This window comes from Gymnoscopelus braueri, assembly GCF_963280865.1.
Source record: "Gymnoscopelus braueri genome assembly, chromosome: 15".
Lineage (NCBI taxonomy): Eukaryota > Metazoa > Chordata > Actinopteri > Myctophiformes > Myctophidae > Gymnoscopelus > Gymnoscopelus braueri.
This window is the reverse complement of record NC_137620.1, coordinates 20,429,651-20,449,131: the sequence shown is the minus strand read 5'-3', so window position 1 is coordinate 20,449,131 and position 19,481 is coordinate 20,429,651. Positions and strand designations below refer to the sequence as shown.

The following is a 19,481-nucleotide window of genomic DNA, read 5'->3' as shown; positions in this document are numbered from 1 at the left end:
AAAGGTGGAATTCATTTGATTTCTATGTATGACATGATGTTCTTATAGTTAACAAAGATGTACTCATCCTTTGGGATCAACAAATGTATTGAATGGCTATCATTGGGAAATATCATCTAGAGATATGGACTTTTTTTCAAAATACCAAACTTGCCACATTGGGTGGTACCAAATTTGTGAAAATGCATTATCTGCTCAAGTGCTCCCTCTAGTGGTCATGGGCATTAGCTTCTTCAAATTCTCAGGGGGAGCAACCGTGAATGATTAGGGAGGGAGCAAGCAACCATCATTAAGAACAGACTTTTATTGTCAAGAATTTGCAACAAGATCTAATAAAAAATAGTAGGCAAAATTACAATAGAAACAAACAGTCAGTTAAGTTGGTATTATTAGTAATATAAAATGCATATTTAAAATATATTACTATACATTAAAACTACTTAAAATAACCCTCATAATGAATAAAAAGGTACTGGTACTTGGATTTCGTTGCTAAAACTATTAACTTACATTTAAAGTGTTCACTTTTCACATTCTTAAATGACACAAACATGACCTCTGGCCATGGAAAAATATACCAGCTAAGTTATTTCCGGCTAAAGCAGCTCCTTGAAACGGTTGTGGCATTTTCAACACCCATACGCACCTACTGTAGTTTCTGATGATACAATTTGTGTTATTTCAATTCAACACTCTATCATGTCATTAAAATGTAACAGTGCTAATGTGTCACTTGACTCTAAAGCTTAATTCATACTTGCGTGTCGCTTTTTCCCGGTAAGTGAAGTGATACCGTCATACTATAGAGCAGTGGTGTCAAACTTGTGATACGATTGTGATAACCATTTGCGGCCCGTGGAGGGGTCCAATGCGGCCCACGACATGATAAAAAAAAAAAGGAAATCATACTGCCTTTAACAACACTGTTGCTCACCCCCCTCCTCCAGACCTCCATCTGCCCAGTTGATGGCCCGGCTGCAGAGTCAGAGAGTGAGTGAGTGAGTGAGTGAGTGAGTGAGTGAGAGACCAGCATTACAATAATTGCTAAACAATATGATTTTGTGGGGTCCCCAGATGACAGTGAAGTGAGAATGTAAGGACTTTTAAGACCTAAGAAAAGTGTAAATTAAATTAAAAAAAAATGACTGCATCAAAAGTATTCAACAAACTATGCTATAAAAACTGGTCAAACATTGGCCAAATTGTCAAATAATATAAGAAAGAGGCAAACATTTTGAAAATAGCCAATCTACAAACTCACAAGTAGATCGGCTATTTTCACAATATTTATCTGTGGAATCAGGGTGGGGGGTCCCCAGTTCAAATATGATTATTTTGGGGGGTCGCGGCCTGAAAAGGTTGAGAACCACTGATTTAGATTACATTGCATGAACGCGCATGTGTGTCCACGTGCCCACATCAAGTCACTTTTTGACCAATGCGGCCCAGACCTCAAAATGAGTTAGACACCCCCTGCTATAGAGTATAAATTAAGCTAGATTCTATGATTCAGCTCTCAGTAGTTTTGACATTTAAGATGCATCTGGTTTTATGTTGAACTGTTTAACGTCTGCCACACTTTGACTATTGCTACATTGTTTTAAAGTAATGTTACATAAAGTTATGAAATATATAGTCTATTTCCATAAAAATCAGCTGTTTTTCTGTCGGAAACAAAAGGAAATGGCCTACATTCATAAATAATGCATAAGCTTGTTTCTTCATTTTGCTCCAAATGTTCAACGGTAACGCTTGGCATTCTTTCCCCGAGCATCTTCCTTTACTCTTCAAGCTCGGCCAGTTTCTTCAGGTCAGACTTCAACATTTCTTCATCGTCCTCTTCTTCTACCTCTATCTCGAGCCCGTCAATCGTTTTCTGAAGCTCCTCCTTGATGTTGTTCAGCTCCAGCAGTCCATCCTGCAGGTCCTTGACCACCTCCCGGATCTTGGCAGCGAAGTCCGTCTTGGCGCCCTTCCTCAGCTCCATCGAGTCCTTGGCCAAGAAGAAGAGGTCCAGAGCCAGGAAGAGTCCTGACATCACCCCCGTGGTGACACTCATCACCTGGGCGGCTTTGGCAGCCCCGCCGGCCACGCTGAGGATCTGGACGGTGCTGATCAGACTCTCCGCGTTGATCAGCAGGGCTTTGCCAGCCCGCCCGCCCTCCTTCATCACGTGCTTGACGTTCTGGTTCAGGTGCTTCTTGGAGATGCTGTCTGCATACGCCTCAAAGTCCCACTCTGCCAGCGCGTCCATGCCTGCCTGTTGGGTGGAGCGAGCAAAAGGGGTGAAACATCCACTCCATCCTTTGGTCTTTTATCAGCAGATTGCAAATCGTTTGACTTTTCATGACCCCAATGGACCCCTTTCACAGCAGCCTGACAGACTGGTAGAACACAGATGACGGTAAAAACATACATATTGAATGGTCACAAACACCTCAATGAAACAAAACCCTTCAGCTGCGTTTAGCTGTCAAAAGGCTTAACAAACTACACAGCAAAAACCTCAGTGTTAACTTGAACTTGCGGAGATTGGCCTCACTGGTCCATTTGTCCATTATTTTGCCGTATATGCATCAGCATATTGTGGAGAAACACTGCGTTATTAGAGAGCACCAACACAGAAGGTTAACAAAAAAGAAAACAGATCCCCCTCACCTGCAGAAACTCCAGGCACTCCTTGATGTCCTTGATCTCCGCCTGGTAGCCCTGGATTATCAGCTCCACCTTCTTGCGGTCCGTCTTGGAGTGGACCGTGTCGGTGATGTTGGCCGACGCCGAGGCAATCCCGCCGCCGGTCGCCACGGCGATGCCCACCGCCGTGACGATGAGCGACGTCCCCATGGTGAACGGTGCCAGGATGAGGCCTGTGATGGTGGTGATGGAGCCCGCCACGCTTGCCACGCCGCCGCCGACGCTCGCCGTCACCGTCTTCTTGTGGAACGCGTCGGCCGCGTCGGCCAGGGCGAGCAGCTCCAGGATGTGCTTCTGCAGGGAGCCGCCGCGCCGGTTGAAGAGGCGGACGAAAAGGCGCGCCGCCATGAAGACACGGTCTGCTGCATCCTCCACCACCCTGAGGAGAGTAGCCTTTTCTTTAGCTTTTCCCAAACTTATTATTGTTCTTCTTCCCGGTCTGCTTGTTCACCAACTTGACTGTGGGAAGAAGCTTTGCCGACACGACATCCATCGTATACAGTATGTCCAGGATGGAGGGAAGCTCACATCTACAAATATTGTCAGAAATGTGCCGATAGGAAAACTATTTCTGACAGAACATAATGCAGAAAGAGATGCCAGGGGTCATTCCTATATTATAATTGGCTAATGGGAGGGGCAGGCCGGCGGGCGAGTGGACCTCTGACATCACTCTGACTCAGCCATAACCATATAAGTTTCCAATGCAGCGGCACTCAAATATGGAGTGTGTTGTCTGTCATGGCATGACCCGCAAACAAATCAGCATCTCCATATATGGGCACAAAAGGGACCGACAGATACAGATATCTCCATATATGGGCATAAAAAGGACACAGGTAAACAGACAGGTACATCGGGTATTCTGACAAAGCCCCCAACACCCGAACTCTAGATGCGAGGGCTTCGTAGCGGCCCGAACCTCTAGTAATTATTACATTCCCAGTGAAACTGTTTGACTGCACTTTTGTTTATTGAACCATAAAATATCCTAATATCCTGCCTCCATTGCATTTATTTGTCACGATTTTTAATTTGGAGGATCATTGCAAAACAACAGGCTCTATTATTGTATGAGTTGTTCAAATTAATGCTTTCCTTGTACACAGTAAAATCCTCAGTGCCAATTTAACCTGTGTTAATTTAACAATCAGGGATAAAATCAACTGTGAGGATTGTGTCAGCTTAGCCAGTATGACTTACTGGGACATTACCATTGTATATTACATCTCTGCTGGAATGGAATCATGGACCATATAGGACACTGGCTGGCTCACGCTAAAAGGTCCCCCAAGTAAAGACTGAACTGGGAAAAACAGCCTTTTGTTTTAGTGCCCCAACTTTGGAATGACCTACAGCTTAAATTAAAAATCTGTTCTCCCATAACACACGGTCACACACGGTCTCCCATAACACACGGTCAATTGATCTTTGATTGCAGACCTACCCACAGTTTAACTTGTGCTATATCACATGATAGGGGGGAGTTTGTTTTGTTTTGTTTTATCATTGATGTGAAAATGAAATTGTGACACTGCAAATGAGGGCAACCTCAATGTCTTTTCGAGAATACATTTGAATGAATGAATGAATTTACAAAGTTTGTAAACCTGTACTTACTCCTCTGCCTCGTCGTCCTTGATGGTGTCATTCCACTCGTCCCAGCCTGTAGGACAGTTAGGAGAGCAACTAATTCAGAGTCTTAACAAAGGATTTACAGGAACAAAAGAAAAGCACTACTGGTGATGATGATAAAAAAAATCATTCTACCGCTGAGCTTCAAAAGATGTATTAAAAAATAAATATTTGGATTCATTGCCTGCTGTGCTTTGAAAGTGCCTTTGAAATATGCTTCTGAAGTTCAGCTACACCCTTGTTTGACAAGTTGCACATGAATGTTTGTTCATGTACAGTACATACCCTCTACTGTTCCCCACCACGCCATCAGGCCATCTTCATCCTGAAAATGAAACACAAATAAAAGGCATAATTTATATTCATTAGATACTTGAACACACACACACACACACACACACACACACACACACACACGCACACACACGCACACACATTACATGAAAGGCCTAGGCAGAGTCTTTAGTATGTTTTCCTGCACAGGTTGACAACTACAGAGCTATGATTCATAATCAGTTTGTATGAATAGTAAAAAATATGGCAGACTAGTAAGCAACACGGCTACAGGCAATACAATTATTCATTGGCGTGTTCAGATTTATTTTGTGCCCAAAGCCAAATGTGTGCCAATGTGCAAGCATAGACAGTTGTCAACAATATTGTGAATCCTTGCACATTGGCACTCCTAAATCTACTGTAACACACACATTAATTTCAATTAACACATACATATATTGTGTTTCAGTTAAGAACATCATGTACTCAGTTTTTAGAATTATAAATGTTTCTCAAAATGGACATACTGTAGCAGATTGGCCTGAAACCTCTGCATTGTAAAATATATTAATCCCATAATGCAGTGGTTCTCAACCTTTTCAGGCCATGACCCCCAAAATAATCATATTTGAACTGGGGACCCTGATATGCACTTGGAATGCAGGAGTTGATATGAGGCATTACATTTTGTTTGACTTCCACAGATAAATATTGTGAAAATAGCCGATCTACAAGCTCACAACGCCTCGCGTTTTGCGAGGCGTTGTGAGCTTGTAGCTACTTTCAACAACATTGACTCTTTCTTATATAATTTGACAATTTTGAAAGTATAGTTTGTTGATTACTAGGGGTGTGCCGATACACTAATTTCACGAAACGATACAATATTGGGCTCACAACTTCAATACGATTACGATACGCACTTTTTTATTATGAAAATATATGGGGGAGAAAAAAAGCAAATGCAAACAAATAATTCAGTTTTTGCATTATTCAGACATGCAAGCTTGTAGCTTGTCAGCTACAATAGCCGTTTTGAATCCTAATAGGGCAATAGTGTGACACCTGACCCGAAAAAAAAAAAACATGTTGTCACCCTTTTCACCTCGGGCTGTTTGCATGCCTGATTATTATAATTGTAAAAAAAAATAAAAAAAATAAAAATAAACCCCAACACGATACATATCGTCACGAACACGTATCACGATATATCGCGGGACGATATATCGGCACACCCCTATTGATTACTTTTGACTCAATGAAAAGTTAAATACAGAGGCATTAAACAAGTCTTAAAAGTTAAGATACCCTGTATACAAAATCAATTGGGGACCCCCTGGGAGCCCTGACCCACAGGTTGAGAACCACTGCTGTAGCAGATTGGCCTGAAACCGCTGCATTGTAAAATATATTAATCCCATAGTGGAAGCATACATCCAAAGGGTCATCGATGGTTCCGTCACAGGGCACAGGTACTTCAGCCAAGTCCACTGGCTGAAGCTCCACGATCTCCTCCTAGAAAAACACAATTTAATGCAAAGTACTGAATTGGATGCAAAGTGAGGATTACAACAACATCATCATGACAATTACATCACATACTTTATCTGAGGACCATTAAACTAACTCGACAATTGTCAATTGGTTTTACTGATTTGTGAGGTGAATATCCCTTATATTTGGAATATCCATTATATATAATATAATATACATAATAATATGTACAATTTATCTTTGTTTTAATATATATGTTTTAAAGGTTGAATGTTTACTCTCAATACAATAGTTTCTCATCGGGGTGAAATACTCAAATTCTCATGAAGACTTAAAAAAGTCTCTTTTTTATTCTCTCTAGGCACCTACAAAAGAAACCATGAGCACAGACTGCCCTCTAGGGGTAGTTAGTAGGATAGCAGTGAATGGCATCTGCCTTTCTCATCAAGAGGAAGGTAGAGGGCGCACACAGTAAACCACTGGCATTTACATAATATTAACTAAAACATACACAATGCTTACACAATAAACAATGCAACTGCAATGCCACCCAGTGCCCAACTAAGACCCTAATGCAGAAGAAACTTCTCCATCCACTCAAGTCAATGGCAAACTAGATAGGTATGGTACAGTTTAGTTCATTCCAGTTCAGTGCAGTACAGTACCTGGGGTAAAAAAAAGAAACCAAAAAAACACCAGCACATACCTGAACGATGGGCTGAGTGTCTGATGATTCTGTGCCAGAGTTCTGTAAGGCACAAAGAAGAGCATCACAGGACATCAAATCCATGAAGCAGAGAGGATTTTTTTTTTCAAGATACGTTCAATTTGTTTATCAGTACCTTGTTTCCAGAGCCAAAGAAAGCACCTGGGAGAATCCGTCTTATCCTGAAAGTCTGACAGATAAGTGTGCAAAGAAGTCATAGTAATTATTACCATATCTAGTGTCCATCACTGTGGCATTCTAGACTACTCGACGGCCTTTGCAGCGTGTCATTCCCCATCGCTCTCTCCCGTTTCCTGTCTAACACACTGACACTTCACTATCAAAAAAGGCCCCCCAAAGAAAAATCTAAATAAAGAAATACTTTTATCACAATTCTACAAGTTCAGGAAGTACTAAAATGTTAATATACAGGTTTACTGTAACAATGTCGGGGAAAAGATGCAAATAAACTGATCAATATCATTAACTGCACCGCAAAAGTATTAATTTAAACATTTGTAAAGATCATTATTTATCAGTTTAACAGATCAAATTTACTGTGCAGTAAATGACAGTTTTACTTGTTCTGTAAGTGATTTTAGACCAGTCTTAATTTATGTTTTTGACCATTATGTTTGTTTGTACCATTACATAATCTTTAAAAAATAATTAAAATAATCCTCCTCCACATACCGGTGTCCTTTTCTTCTCTGCCAATTTTGGCTGGCTTTTCACCTCAGAGCTGGCCGCTGTATCAGTATACCAAACAGTCTGAGGAGGAAGTTACAGAGTTAATAGAGTAAAAACCATAACGCCATGTCAAGTTCCTCACCGTTTGGAAGTTTTATGAATCGTTAAGACAATACAATATTATACTATGACTCACAGTTTTGGTTCTAAAATTACCACCATTTAAAAGGTAACAACTCACCCCTAATATAGACTTGTGATCAAATTATAATTTTACAGACTATCTTTTAGCTAATTAGTTACAGTTCAAAAGCCTCTCTCTCAGGTTATTTTCCATTGTTGCATTTAGGACATTCACTACTCTCCAACATGACTGATGATGGTACTTCATGTCTTACATGTCTGTCGATGGTGCTTTCATCCAGACTTTCAGAGCTTGTGGACTGGTCACTGTGAATCGACTGTGCTTCAGGCTGAAAATCAATACATCAACAACAATAAATCAATACACTACTGTATGAACATGGTGGTGAGAAATAAGTTAAGCTTATATAGAATCCTGGCGTGTCTATTCTGTGGCGAACATTCTGCAAAAATAGCAGACCTACAAAATTCACAACACGTATTGTTATGCTGTGATCTTGTTGAACAGCTTTTTTCACCAAAGCGATCTGATGTAGAGGGGGGAAAAGAAGCAGACCTAGCACAGAGCCCCGAGAGACCAAATACTGTATATAGGGTTCAAGTGGTTAACACATCATAAAACCATGTTGTAGTATATTCAAGTCCAATAAAAGATTGATATATACCTGTGCAGTGGGCTTGAAGGGGTTAACTTTCTGTACAAATCCTTGGAACATCCCAGGGTTCTGTAAGACATTAAACCATGGCAGAGGAACTTTTAAAAACTGCCTTCAGGACAATGGAGAAAAACAGTGTTCATTGATCTTATTATACAATGCATGATACGTCAAAATCTGCTGTATGTTGACTACACCTGTCACAATTATATCATCGTCTTTAACGCAATTATTTGATATAATCGCAATTATTTGATATAGTCGCAATTATTTTGTCATAATCATTTCCATGTTGAAAAATGTTCATACATTTAAAAAAAAAGCAGAAATAGCTGATTTACAAGCTTACAACCCGTCACTTTGTGACACGTTGCAAGCTTGTAGATCGGCTATTTCCGCTATTTTTACCTTTTTTTGTATAAAATTAATTAAATGTAAGTAATTACTTTTTATATTTCAGTTATTTGACATATCTTCCCCGTGCAATCTTTGATTAAGAAGCCTTAACGGTTCCAATGTTCAATGCCAAAAACACAAATAAATTGTTAATCACAATTATTAGTGGGACAATTAATCGTCAACTAACATTTGTAATCGTAACAGTCCTAATGGTGACACGTGTTAGGCAGCGACTCCAGTACCTGTTTGGTCACCTGGGGATCCACATTGTCTGTGCCGCCCTTTGTCACCTGTGGGTGACAAAGAGAAAGCCACGTTTAATTGCATGATTTTGTGAGTTTCTTTCGGATTGTGACGTGTTTAGATGTGTACAGGTATACTGACCTGCTTCTCTGTCAGGTTGTTATTGTCTACTAAGCTTCCTGCGCTGGATGACAGGTCGCTGTGAAGTGACTGAGTGTCCTGAAAAGACAAGAGGTTAACAACGTTCAACCTGGCGTCCAAGTCATAATAGGTGAATATCAAAAGATTTCCAAAAATTGCAAAATACGGTACCTGAAATGTATTAATATTACAACATATAATATTTAAGATACGTTTTTTATCCATGAGGTAATTGGATCACTACAACTATAGTTAAACTGAAATGTTTACTTATGAATCCATTTCATTTTAAGAATTATTCTATCTTCAGTGTTATCATCATGCTGTTATTGTCATCATCATGACCGCTACCTGCTGTGTCTTTGCAGAGGATTTGAATGGGTTGACTTTCTGCATCATCCCCATGAACACCCCTGGATTCTGCATCAACAGAGACAAAATGTTATACAATAGTGCCAGAGCGCAACGGTTCAAAGTCATCCCAACAGGATCAATGGCTACCAGGTCACATCAATGCTTTTGGAAACTTTTTAGTTATTTTGAATGGGCTTTCTTACGTTTACAGTTTAGGCATTTAATTAATCCAGAGTGATTTACAGTAAGCAAGGACACAAGATAATACATCATAATACATCAAATGCATAAAAATAGTAATCTAATAATAAAGTAATACATAAGTAAACCAATAATCTAATAATAACTAATACATACGTAAACCAAGAACATATCATCAGCCTACATTGAAACATTCAAAGCTTCTTTTACCTGCTTGCCCTCAAGCTGTTTTTCAGTTCCTAGGAGATCAGAGACATTGCTAGAATCCTCCGTTGGCACCTGCAGCTAAGAGTGAAAAGTCAACAAGACAGATGCATTATAGGTCATGCATTTGGATTTTTTGTGTAAAGAAGATATTCCACAACAACAACGTGCACTGTAGCTTTAACAAGCACCAGCTGGTTTGTGCTTTAAATGTTTGGTCCGACAGACCTACCCAAGGCACCCGTGCTCCATTCCAAGCTTCTTTCATCTCCCTTTCATTTCTCCAGGAATATTTACTGAGTCCACAGTACTTTACAATAATTGCATTTACAGTTGCACCATTCCTGACTACAGTGAAGTGCACATTACTAAGGTACTAATACAAATCTCCATAAGTGATATCTGTGATGGGATTGTGCACAGTGGAGGTAGTAATACTACTGTAGGTGAGGCGGGCATCAGCCACTGCTCCTATTTTGCCTTGTGTGGAAGGCTTATTTGAATGATTTCCTATTGTGAGGTACCTGGTACCTGGTAAAAGGCAGTCCTGCAGGACTGCCTTTTATGCTTGGTTACTGTACCTGTGCAGAGGATTTGAATGGTTTGACTCCCTTCAACCTACGGGGCTTCTAAAAACACACAGGTAGGCCTTATTGCATCTCATAAGATAAATACACGCATGTACAAAAAATCTTGAGTGGCGAAAAAATAAATCCATAGAAAACATTGTAAGGGCGCGCTCCCACCAAAACATGGTTGGCTGCTGTTAAACGCAGGTTGTGCACGGCTACAGTTTTTTGCAGCCAGCGGATTCTAAAAAAAAACAGTGACGCACCGGTCACTCACTTTCAAGACCGTCCCCGTAGCCCGCACCGCCTTCTGCCTTGAGCACCATGTTGCTTCCTGAGTCTTGGGACGGTCGGCCTTCGACTCACCCGATTGGACAGAGGGGGAAAAGCAGCTCCTGCCTTCGGCAGTTATACGCTTCAAATGGACAAGTCGTGTAGAGCGGATAAACACAAGGTCTGCGCGACAAGCGGAAAGATCCGCTCTTGCGTGAATCCACACATTGGCAGATTCCGGTAAAATGAGGTAAAATGAAAGTGCGTTGGGAGCTCGCCCTAACAGTTGTATTCCCACAGTCAGGAAGACTCAAAAGAAACCATGCCAGCACTCCAAACAATGCACAACAAACTTTTGTGCTTTTATGCTTAAAAGCAGACAGACTTTGGATTTAAATTCCTTTGGGAGAGTTGCCAATCCACATGTTATTCAACAGCTTGTAGTTCTTTTGAGAGACAGAGGAACGGTAGAGAAGCCACACCCCGCAACTTTTTTGTCCACACTAGGTGGAACATTGTCTTCGGCTCACACGGCATGACAAGAAAAACCACAGCCATACAGTACACACGAAAAAGGGGAATTGCACTAATAAAGGACTTCCTAAAAACAGTTTTGGTTGTCAGTGTCTCCCTATAGTGCCTGTGAGGTGACAAATATTTCGAAGTCGGAAATGTATTCATACACCTTATTTGGTCAGTTGTTGCACCTTGCTCTTGTCTCATCATTACACAGAGTTGAATGTAAACAGAACACAGTTCAACCCATCTCCCCATCCACCAGGGTCACAGAGGAGAGGAACAATATTCTCAGAGGTACCATTTCATGTGGTATAATATGGTAATAATAATATAATTTAAAAGTAAAAAATATAAAGGTACCGATAAGCAAAAGATCACCACTACCAATAATCGTGATTAATAATCCTGATTTCAGCCATAACTTCAACTAATCAAAGTGATTCCGTCTCAGAGGTGGTAATGCATCAACACCATCAACATCATCAGTGGTGGATAGTAACTAAGTACATTTACTCAAGTACTGTACTCAACTACAGTATTTCCAAATTTCAATAATTTTACTTCACTACAATTATTTGAAAACTTTAGTTACTAGTTACTTTGCAGATTTTGATTATTATTACAAAACATACATTAACCACTTCAGCCCTATATATACACTTTGGCTATTAGAAAATAGCCGAAAGCGACGCGTTGTGAGCTTGTAGATCTGCTATATATAAGGATGTTAATACATTTGAAAAATTGGACCTTCTGCATAATGATGAGTACTTTTACTTTTAAGTATATTTTAATGCCAATGTACTTTTGTACTTTTACTCAATTAAGAACACCGAACTTGTACCAGACTATTTCTACAATAGGGTATTGATACTTTTACTTAAGTACAAAATGTGAGTACTTCTTCCATCACTGATCATCATCACCACCATCTGCTTACCTGTGTGGACTCTGGGGTGTTCCTCTGTTCTAGTGACTCTGATGAAGAAGCTTTGCTGACTGCAGAAGAGGCCTGACAACAACAGAGAAGCTCAATGGTACTGTAGTGCTGGGCAATATATAGATATTATATCAATATTGACATATGAGAGTAATAATCGTCAGGGATTTTCGTAATATTGTGATATGGCATAAGAGTCGTCTTTCCCCGGTTTAATTACTTGAGCCCTATTTTATACTTTCAAAAACGTCCCAATGTGTAGAGTTGGTCGTTACCTGTGATGTGGATTTGAATGGATTGACTTTCTGCATGACTCCTTTGAACATACCAGGGTTCTGTCATGAAACAAAATTAACCATCTCAATCCACCGCATACAGTCACAAAACACACAGAAAGTTACTGATTTTAAAAGACACAGTCTAAATGATCCTCACAGCAGGATGATACTTTTAGGTACGGGGATATTCAGTCGTCGTATATCGTGATCTACGCCATTTGGCATGGTTAGAGCTTACGCATCCTGACAACGTATCCGGTGCTACTTGAAAGTAATACTGCCCTTTACACACACAATTCACTTTAGCATACAAATATATATTGCCCTCTAAAAGCTATTTTCTTAGTGCAATAATATATAAGCCAAGTAAACATTTGTTTTACTCTTAGCCTTAAATAGATATACTTTGCACCTTCTGTACCCGTTTCGTACCTCTGTTTTTGTATTTATGTATTATGCTCTGTTTTCCCTGTGTAATGTAATGTAATGTACTCTATTATCTGCTTGTTTTTATGTTTTTTTATGGGGACAGGGGATGTAAATTAGCATCTTTGCTAAATCCGTTGTATTTACATTACATTGATATATATATATATATTGTTCATTAATATGCAGTGTCCCGTCTAAATAAACAAATAAGTAAAGTAAAGTCAATATTTCTTATTAATGGTTTTATTCAGTGTTACGCAACCAACCTCACAGAGACTGGTTCCTCATATCAGCACTCCACATTCCAGATGTTTGTTTTTGTTGTATCACACAACAACAGTTGATATGGTCAATAGTGAAAAGAGCAATAATCAGAGCTGATAACCGGCCCAACTATTCATTGGTCAACACTTGTAATAATCCTCTCAGAGAATATGGCAACACGTCTGCAAGACTCTCACCTGTGTGGATGGTGGACGACCTCCCTTTTCCAGGGACTCTGTCGAAGGAGCTTTACTGACTGTAGAAGAGACCTGGATGGAGAATACACTTTGACTCAATGACTGAAGGGGATCAATGGTAATGTAATGTGTAGAGTAATATAGTTTGTGATGGTAATTTAACCCATTAAAACTGGGAAGGTTTGAGAACTACTGATTTAGAAGGCATTTGTAGAATCGGCCTCGAGCTAAATGACACTTTGGTAGAGGTTTGGGTTGTGTACTGTAGTTACATTGCCATGACATAACTCCAAATATTGGTGAGATATCTTTAATAGTTGCTCAGTTAGAATATTAGAAATTATTATTCCAAAATCATTTACATAATTATTCTCATTTATGTGCACATACTGTACAGCCCATAAATGAATGCAAAAAAAGTGGATTCTGCCAATCTGCGACATTACAAAATCAGACATTTATTTTTCTGTTTTCATAAAAATTTCAACTTGACAATAAATTGGCAAAACCCGCTTTGCTTGTGTATGTTTGTGTGCTAAAAGAGTGGCTTTGAGACCTGTTTCTCTGTGCAATGTAAGTCAATGAGGAGACTATTTTGGAATATTAATTCTAATCAACGGAGCAACCATTGACGATATCTCGCCAATATGTTAAGTTACATCATGGCAAATAACTACACAAACATCTACCAAAGTGTCCCTTTGCTTTAAAGTGTCATTTTACAGAAGACCCCACAATTACAACAAATGTGTTTGTCCTTTGATGTACAGTATTGTGTTTTTACCTGTGACGTGGTCTTGAATGGATTGACTTTCTGCATGACTCCTTTCAGCCTACCAGGGTTCTACACAATGTAAAAAGAAAGAATCAGATCAAGTCATGAGACAATGTATAGTGTACTCTTCACATGAAAACCGACACCAAAGCTGAACTTTGATTATAAAAGTAACTGTCATTATCCTTATCCATTCACCTGTGTGGATTCTGAAGCATTTCCCTTTTCCAGTGATTCTGACGAAGAAGCTTTACTGACCGTGGGAGAGACCTAAACCAACAAGAAGGTTCAATGCTGATGTTGGATTTTGTGATTTATACCAAAGCACTGACAAATAACAGACCGCCTTGGGTAAATATACCATTGTGATCAGCCAAGACGTGTCATTCTCTATTGACATTAAGGACTATAAGCAATCTGACGTGGTTATTTTCTCATAACTTACTGTACTTGCTTTGAATAAACTGACATCATATAGTGACATGATAGTTACCTGTGAGGTGGATTTGAACGGGTTGACCTTCTGCATGACCCCCATCACTCCTGTGCTCTAAATTGAAAAAACATGCATATCAATCAATATAAAACAGACGTGACGTATCATTGTTGAGAACAGGGTTTGTATGTAAATTATAAAGACTTTACTTTTGAGATCAGTTAAAATGATCTATGCAGAATGGTGAGGAATAATGATAAGTCACAGAAACCTTTATCACATGATCCTAGATACAGCACAAAAGGCTTAGTATAGTAAATAAGTAGGAAGCCTTGGGAATGAATGGTTCCCGAGCCATGTGGCCCATAGGGCAGGAGCCCATATCCTGTTTCTGTAGCGTGAGGTGGCTTTATGTACAACTACTTCCCCCAGACATGATGTATACCTACACCCCCTGGACATGACGCATGGGGGCAAGCAAGAAGGAATTGCGTCACATTCTTTTTAATAGACTTTGGTGTGACCCGGCCGGGGGATTTGAAACCCGACCTCCCAATCACAGGGCGGACACTCTAACCACAAGGCTACTGAGCTGGTGGGTTTAGTATAAGTTTGATGTATTTGCACAAAAGATGAAAATAGGGGGGGGGGGGGGGGGGGGGAGAAGGAAGAAAGAATCTGCATGAATTATATGCTCTCACCTTGTTCTTTGGTACAGACTCACTCTTTACATCACTGTTGTTCTCCTGCAAGAAACAATTACACGTAATGGTATAGTGGGTTATTATGTACGCGGGTGTGTGTGTGTGTGTGTGTGTGTGTGTGTGTGTGTGTGTGTGTGTGTGTGTGTGTGTGTGTGTGTGTGTGTGTGTGTGTGTGTGTGTGTGTGTGTGTGTGTGTGTGTGTGTGTGTCCATCTCTACCTGTGAGACAGCGTTCATCTCTCCCTCACTCAGACTGTGCGCAAGGGGGTTGTCCAGCTCCTGGTGACAAACATAACCATGACATCTCCCATAGGTTACAGCAAAAAGAAACACCACCACATCATATGTTTAAAAATATGAAAAACACTGGCCACAGCTAATATATTTGGGACACTTGAAGCCCACAGCACACTCCCTTTGCTCATGCCTTGCCAATTTGCAAAAGCGCTGTGGCATTTTGTCCAGGACTGTCCTGAAATTCATGGCTTGCTGGCCGGTGTCGTGGGAAAGAATATATATCAACAGATCACACGACAAAGCGTGTTGTGTTCAATGATCAAAGTAAGCTCTCGAGCTTCATTGTTTTATCCTAAAAATAAAGTATGTATATATGCATTTCATAAATAAAGATGTCAATCAATCGTGATAAAAACGCTTAGTTCTTTTTTCCCCCCCATTACATCCCACAGGGGAACTTCAGTTTTCAGCTTCACCCAGCTGAGTGCTGCCCACGAAGGAGCGAGGAGGGGGGGAGCAGTTAGGGGTTAAGTGTCTTGCTTAGACACATTGCTGAGAGATGGAATCGTACCTCCGGAGTCCTTTCAGCCCGGCATTTAGCTATGGCCGCCCCATTCACAATAACCCACAATATCATGTGTTATATAGCTTTACGTTTTGCTTTCATATGGTGAATTAAAAACTGAGGTTTAATGAAGAGCTAATTCAGCTTCATGTGTTGAACTTGTTATGCAACTCCTAATTGTCTCTCTGCCGATGCTGCTCGACCAGAATCAACATTTGTATGAAATATTACTTTGAAACTTGTGAAATTTGTCCCAAGATTTTCAACATCCCTCAAGGATCCCACTGTTTATGTTGTTTAATAAATATAGTGATACACAACATGTTGCCACAGGGCCCATAACAAGCAGCCCTCTCTTGCAATAAAGCACCTGTATGTACATGCACACACACACATGTTGCCATAGGGCCCATAACAAGTAGCCCTCTTGCAATTTAAAGCACCTGTATGTATACATGCACGCGCGCGCACACACACACACACACAAAATACTGTACCTCCCTGCTGGGTCGAGGGGGGACAGATGGGGTAGTTGCTCCTGTTCTGCCTTTATCCCTTCGAAACATGTTCAGTTTACTACACACACACTGGGGGGAGAGAGAGACAGACAGAGAGACAGAGAGAGACAGTGAGAGAGACAGGGAGACTTTTACCTTTTACTCTAATATCCACAAAACTTTTATTCTAGAATCCAGACTAATAATATCCAATATGCAGCAGCAGTCAGCTGTCAACAACACAATGCTTTCAATTGTTTTACACAATGCCTTGTGACCGGCTGGCTGCTCAGCGTTCACCACACCAGCCCAGCTGGCTGCCCAGTGCCTACTGTGCCCCAAAAATGGCCGAGCTACAAGCTCACGACGGGGTCGCGGTGAGACGATCTGTGAGCTTGTAGATCAGCTGTGGTCTGTGGCGCGACACCGTCGTACGATGAAGTGTAAACCATAAGCCTGGCTTGCTATACGTGTTGCGGTCTTTTGTGACACGCACACACAGGAAAGAATGCTTCACAAAGTTCACATACAAACGAGCCCCCACGCGAACACAATATTTAGCTCTGGTCCATAGCGCTTAGAAGGACTTCTCCTTAACGCTATGGTACTTTTGGAGCCGTTGCCCGCCTCCGGTAGCGCAGCCTCTCGTCTTTAGTAAAAAATAGAAAAGGCACTTTCGCTACTCACCAAAACAAAGACTGTTTTAAGATGTTGAAAGCCTACTTTCCTTAGTGGGAACACTCGGAGCCCACCACCTCACGTCTAAAATAAACTTTTTGACCAGAAAAGAAAATATTCCACCGGGTGGGAAAAAGTGTTTAGTTACTCCACTGCGCCCCCTACAGATCTGGTTAATGGAATTTATCTAACTGTAGAATACAACTCTCGTAGTCTCTACGCGGTAGTAGTTTAATGTAATAATCCATATCTTTCAATAAAGAAGTGTTTTAATGCCGTCTGTGGCCGATTCTGTCGGAAGTTCCCGACGGGGCGCATCCGGTGAAACCCGGAATTACACTAAATGTAAACAGGAAGTAAACGAGGGTGAAAAAATGGCGTTCGGCCACAGACGGCATTAAAACACTTCTTTATTGAAAGATATGGATTATTACATTAAACTACTACCGCGTAGAGCCAGTTAACATTTGGGGCTTGGGGGTAAGCACCTTTATTTTCAATTTGTACATGTTTGGAGTGTCTACGTGGCATAGTGCAGAAAGTCCCTGTCTCCATGGGGCGTGAGCCCTACAACTCTCGTAGATTGAAAACGTCAGAATCATAAATACGTCTACGAGAGTTGTGTTCTACAGCTAGAATTTCTCTATTACATACAAACTACTACATACAATCATTATTGAACCCCGCGCGAACACAATATTATTTATGACTCGTATGGGAAACCTACCTCGGTGCAGAATTTAAAAAACAGGCTAAAAACCGATACAAAAATAAACTTTCAATGAGAACACGGTCAAGGAGAACTCCGTCAGTCACTTCACTTGCGAGGAAAGTAGCGAGGAAAGTCAAACGGGTTTTACCAGAACATTAAGCTGGGCCGTCGCGGTTTGGTTACTAGAGTTATATAGTTTGCTCTCTCTCTTCCTTGTGCTCTGATTTCATGGACTGGTTTCTGTTGTTTGGCTGAAAGCTACGACAATGACTCCAGGTTGACATTTGATGCGCCTGTCTTTCCTCTGCAGAAAAGTTTGTCTTTCCAGTGAGAGCGCCGCCCCGCCCCCAAAGTGTAGCTATACTTTCTGCCTGGCGCACCTGTATCTGGGCGTGGTTAGGAGACCTATATGATGTAATGACCTTCACATACCACCACACACACACACACACACACACACACACACACACACAGGCTTGTAGGCCTATTACTATTTGTGTTTTAGTTTTGGTCTTTTTTTTAAATCTCAGATAGGCTTGATGTTTCATGTTGCACTGCAAGTGGCTGAGGGGGAATGGTATTTCATATTATTTGTGTATGTATGTAGGTAGGCCTACATGGGGAGAGTGACAAATAAAGTGATTCTTCTTGATTCTTGTTTTATCATACACTGGTGGAAAGCTTGGTGACGCGAGGTTAATCATACACAAATTCAGCTCAAAGCTGAAAAGTCCCTCATGCATCTCATTCTCTGCTATCTGTATAGGCTACTACTAGTATGTAGCCTTGATACAAAACTGTCATATACTATGACCGTCTTGACCCAAGGCTACGTATGTAGATAAAGCGTATCTGTTTATGTCCAGTCAGTTTCCTGCCCAGTGCCCACAGGCAGCAAAGCAGCAGGAAATTGTACTCGCGTGTCGTGTCTGTCTGTGTGTTGAAACACTGTTTCAACATTACCCACACGTCCTAACCAGTCTCGCTCTTCTCTGGCTAACACACAGGTAGGCCATTTATGTTTGTGTTATTGTTTTGCGTATGTGTGTCACTGTTGAAGTTGCTTGAGAAGAAATAAATAAACAAACGCTCGCACACTGAGGGCTCCAATGCGACAGATGAAGTATTGCACCAAAAAAAAAGCTGTGACGTTTCGAGTACAAAGCTCTTCCTCACAATTTTTTCACTGTTGAAGTTGCTTCTCATTCATCACCTGTATCCACTTTCTCTAGTCTATGCAGATCAAACGTAATGCATACATACAGTTTTACTACGCATGAAGTAGTGATAACTAAGTTACTGTATGTTGACTTGTTAAGTGACATGTCACGTTACAATGTATTAAAGATAAATAAATACCAGGGTCCATCATTCACATCCAAACATGAGCAGAATTCACCAAATGGATTCAGAATTATATGTATTTATTAATAAAGTCATTAATGCATTACCAGCAGTGATAGAGGTATTGCTGTACAGGTGAAAATCAAGCATAAATATTCGTTTTTCAGTGTTGACAAACAGACAAACACATTCAGTACATGAAAGTTACCAGAATGTTTGTAACTGACA

The 19,481-nt window shown here is 40.6% G+C and overlaps 1 protein-coding gene across 1 annotated transcript in view; it reads right to left on the bottom strand.

The window, feature by feature from the left end:
* Nucleotides 1-286: 286 nt before the first annotated feature.
* The window catches only part of LOC308101414 (uncharacterized protein), a 50,688-nt gene continuing 31,493 nt past the window's right edge, over nucleotides 287-19,481 (bottom strand). Inside the window, exons 37-60 of the mRNA XM_080450834.1 lie at nucleotides 16,520-16,675; nucleotides 15,440-15,499; nucleotides 15,219-15,263; nucleotides 14,575-14,631; nucleotides 14,280-14,351; nucleotides 14,091-14,150; nucleotides 13,307-13,378; nucleotides 12,414-12,473; nucleotides 12,139-12,210; nucleotides 10,419-10,466; nucleotides 9,844-9,912; nucleotides 9,430-9,498; nucleotides 9,079-9,156; nucleotides 8,937-8,984; nucleotides 8,305-8,364; nucleotides 7,894-7,968; nucleotides 7,499-7,576; nucleotides 6,942-6,995; nucleotides 6,806-6,847; nucleotides 6,040-6,120; nucleotides 4,615-4,654; nucleotides 4,315-4,360; nucleotides 2,659-3,073; nucleotides 287-2,260 (exon numbers count right to left, since the gene is read on the bottom strand). Coding sequence (XP_080306960.1) covers nucleotides 1,781-2,260; nucleotides 2,659-3,073; nucleotides 4,315-4,360; nucleotides 4,615-4,654; nucleotides 6,040-6,120; nucleotides 6,806-6,847; nucleotides 6,942-6,995; nucleotides 7,499-7,576; nucleotides 7,894-7,968; nucleotides 8,305-8,364; nucleotides 8,937-8,984; nucleotides 9,079-9,156; nucleotides 9,430-9,498; nucleotides 9,844-9,912; nucleotides 10,419-10,466; nucleotides 12,139-12,210; nucleotides 12,414-12,473; nucleotides 13,307-13,378; nucleotides 14,091-14,150; nucleotides 14,280-14,351; nucleotides 14,575-14,631; nucleotides 15,219-15,263; nucleotides 15,440-15,499; nucleotides 16,520-16,675 — 2,337 coding nt within the window. The 3' untranslated portion in view covers nucleotides 287-1,780. The remainder of the gene's footprint in view (nucleotides 2,261-2,658; nucleotides 3,074-4,314; nucleotides 4,361-4,614; nucleotides 4,655-6,039; nucleotides 6,121-6,805; nucleotides 6,848-6,941; nucleotides 6,996-7,498; nucleotides 7,577-7,893; nucleotides 7,969-8,304; nucleotides 8,365-8,936; nucleotides 8,985-9,078; nucleotides 9,157-9,429; nucleotides 9,499-9,843; nucleotides 9,913-10,418; nucleotides 10,467-12,138; nucleotides 12,211-12,413; nucleotides 12,474-13,306; nucleotides 13,379-14,090; nucleotides 14,151-14,279; nucleotides 14,352-14,574; nucleotides 14,632-15,218; nucleotides 15,264-15,439; nucleotides 15,500-16,519; nucleotides 16,676-19,481) is intronic.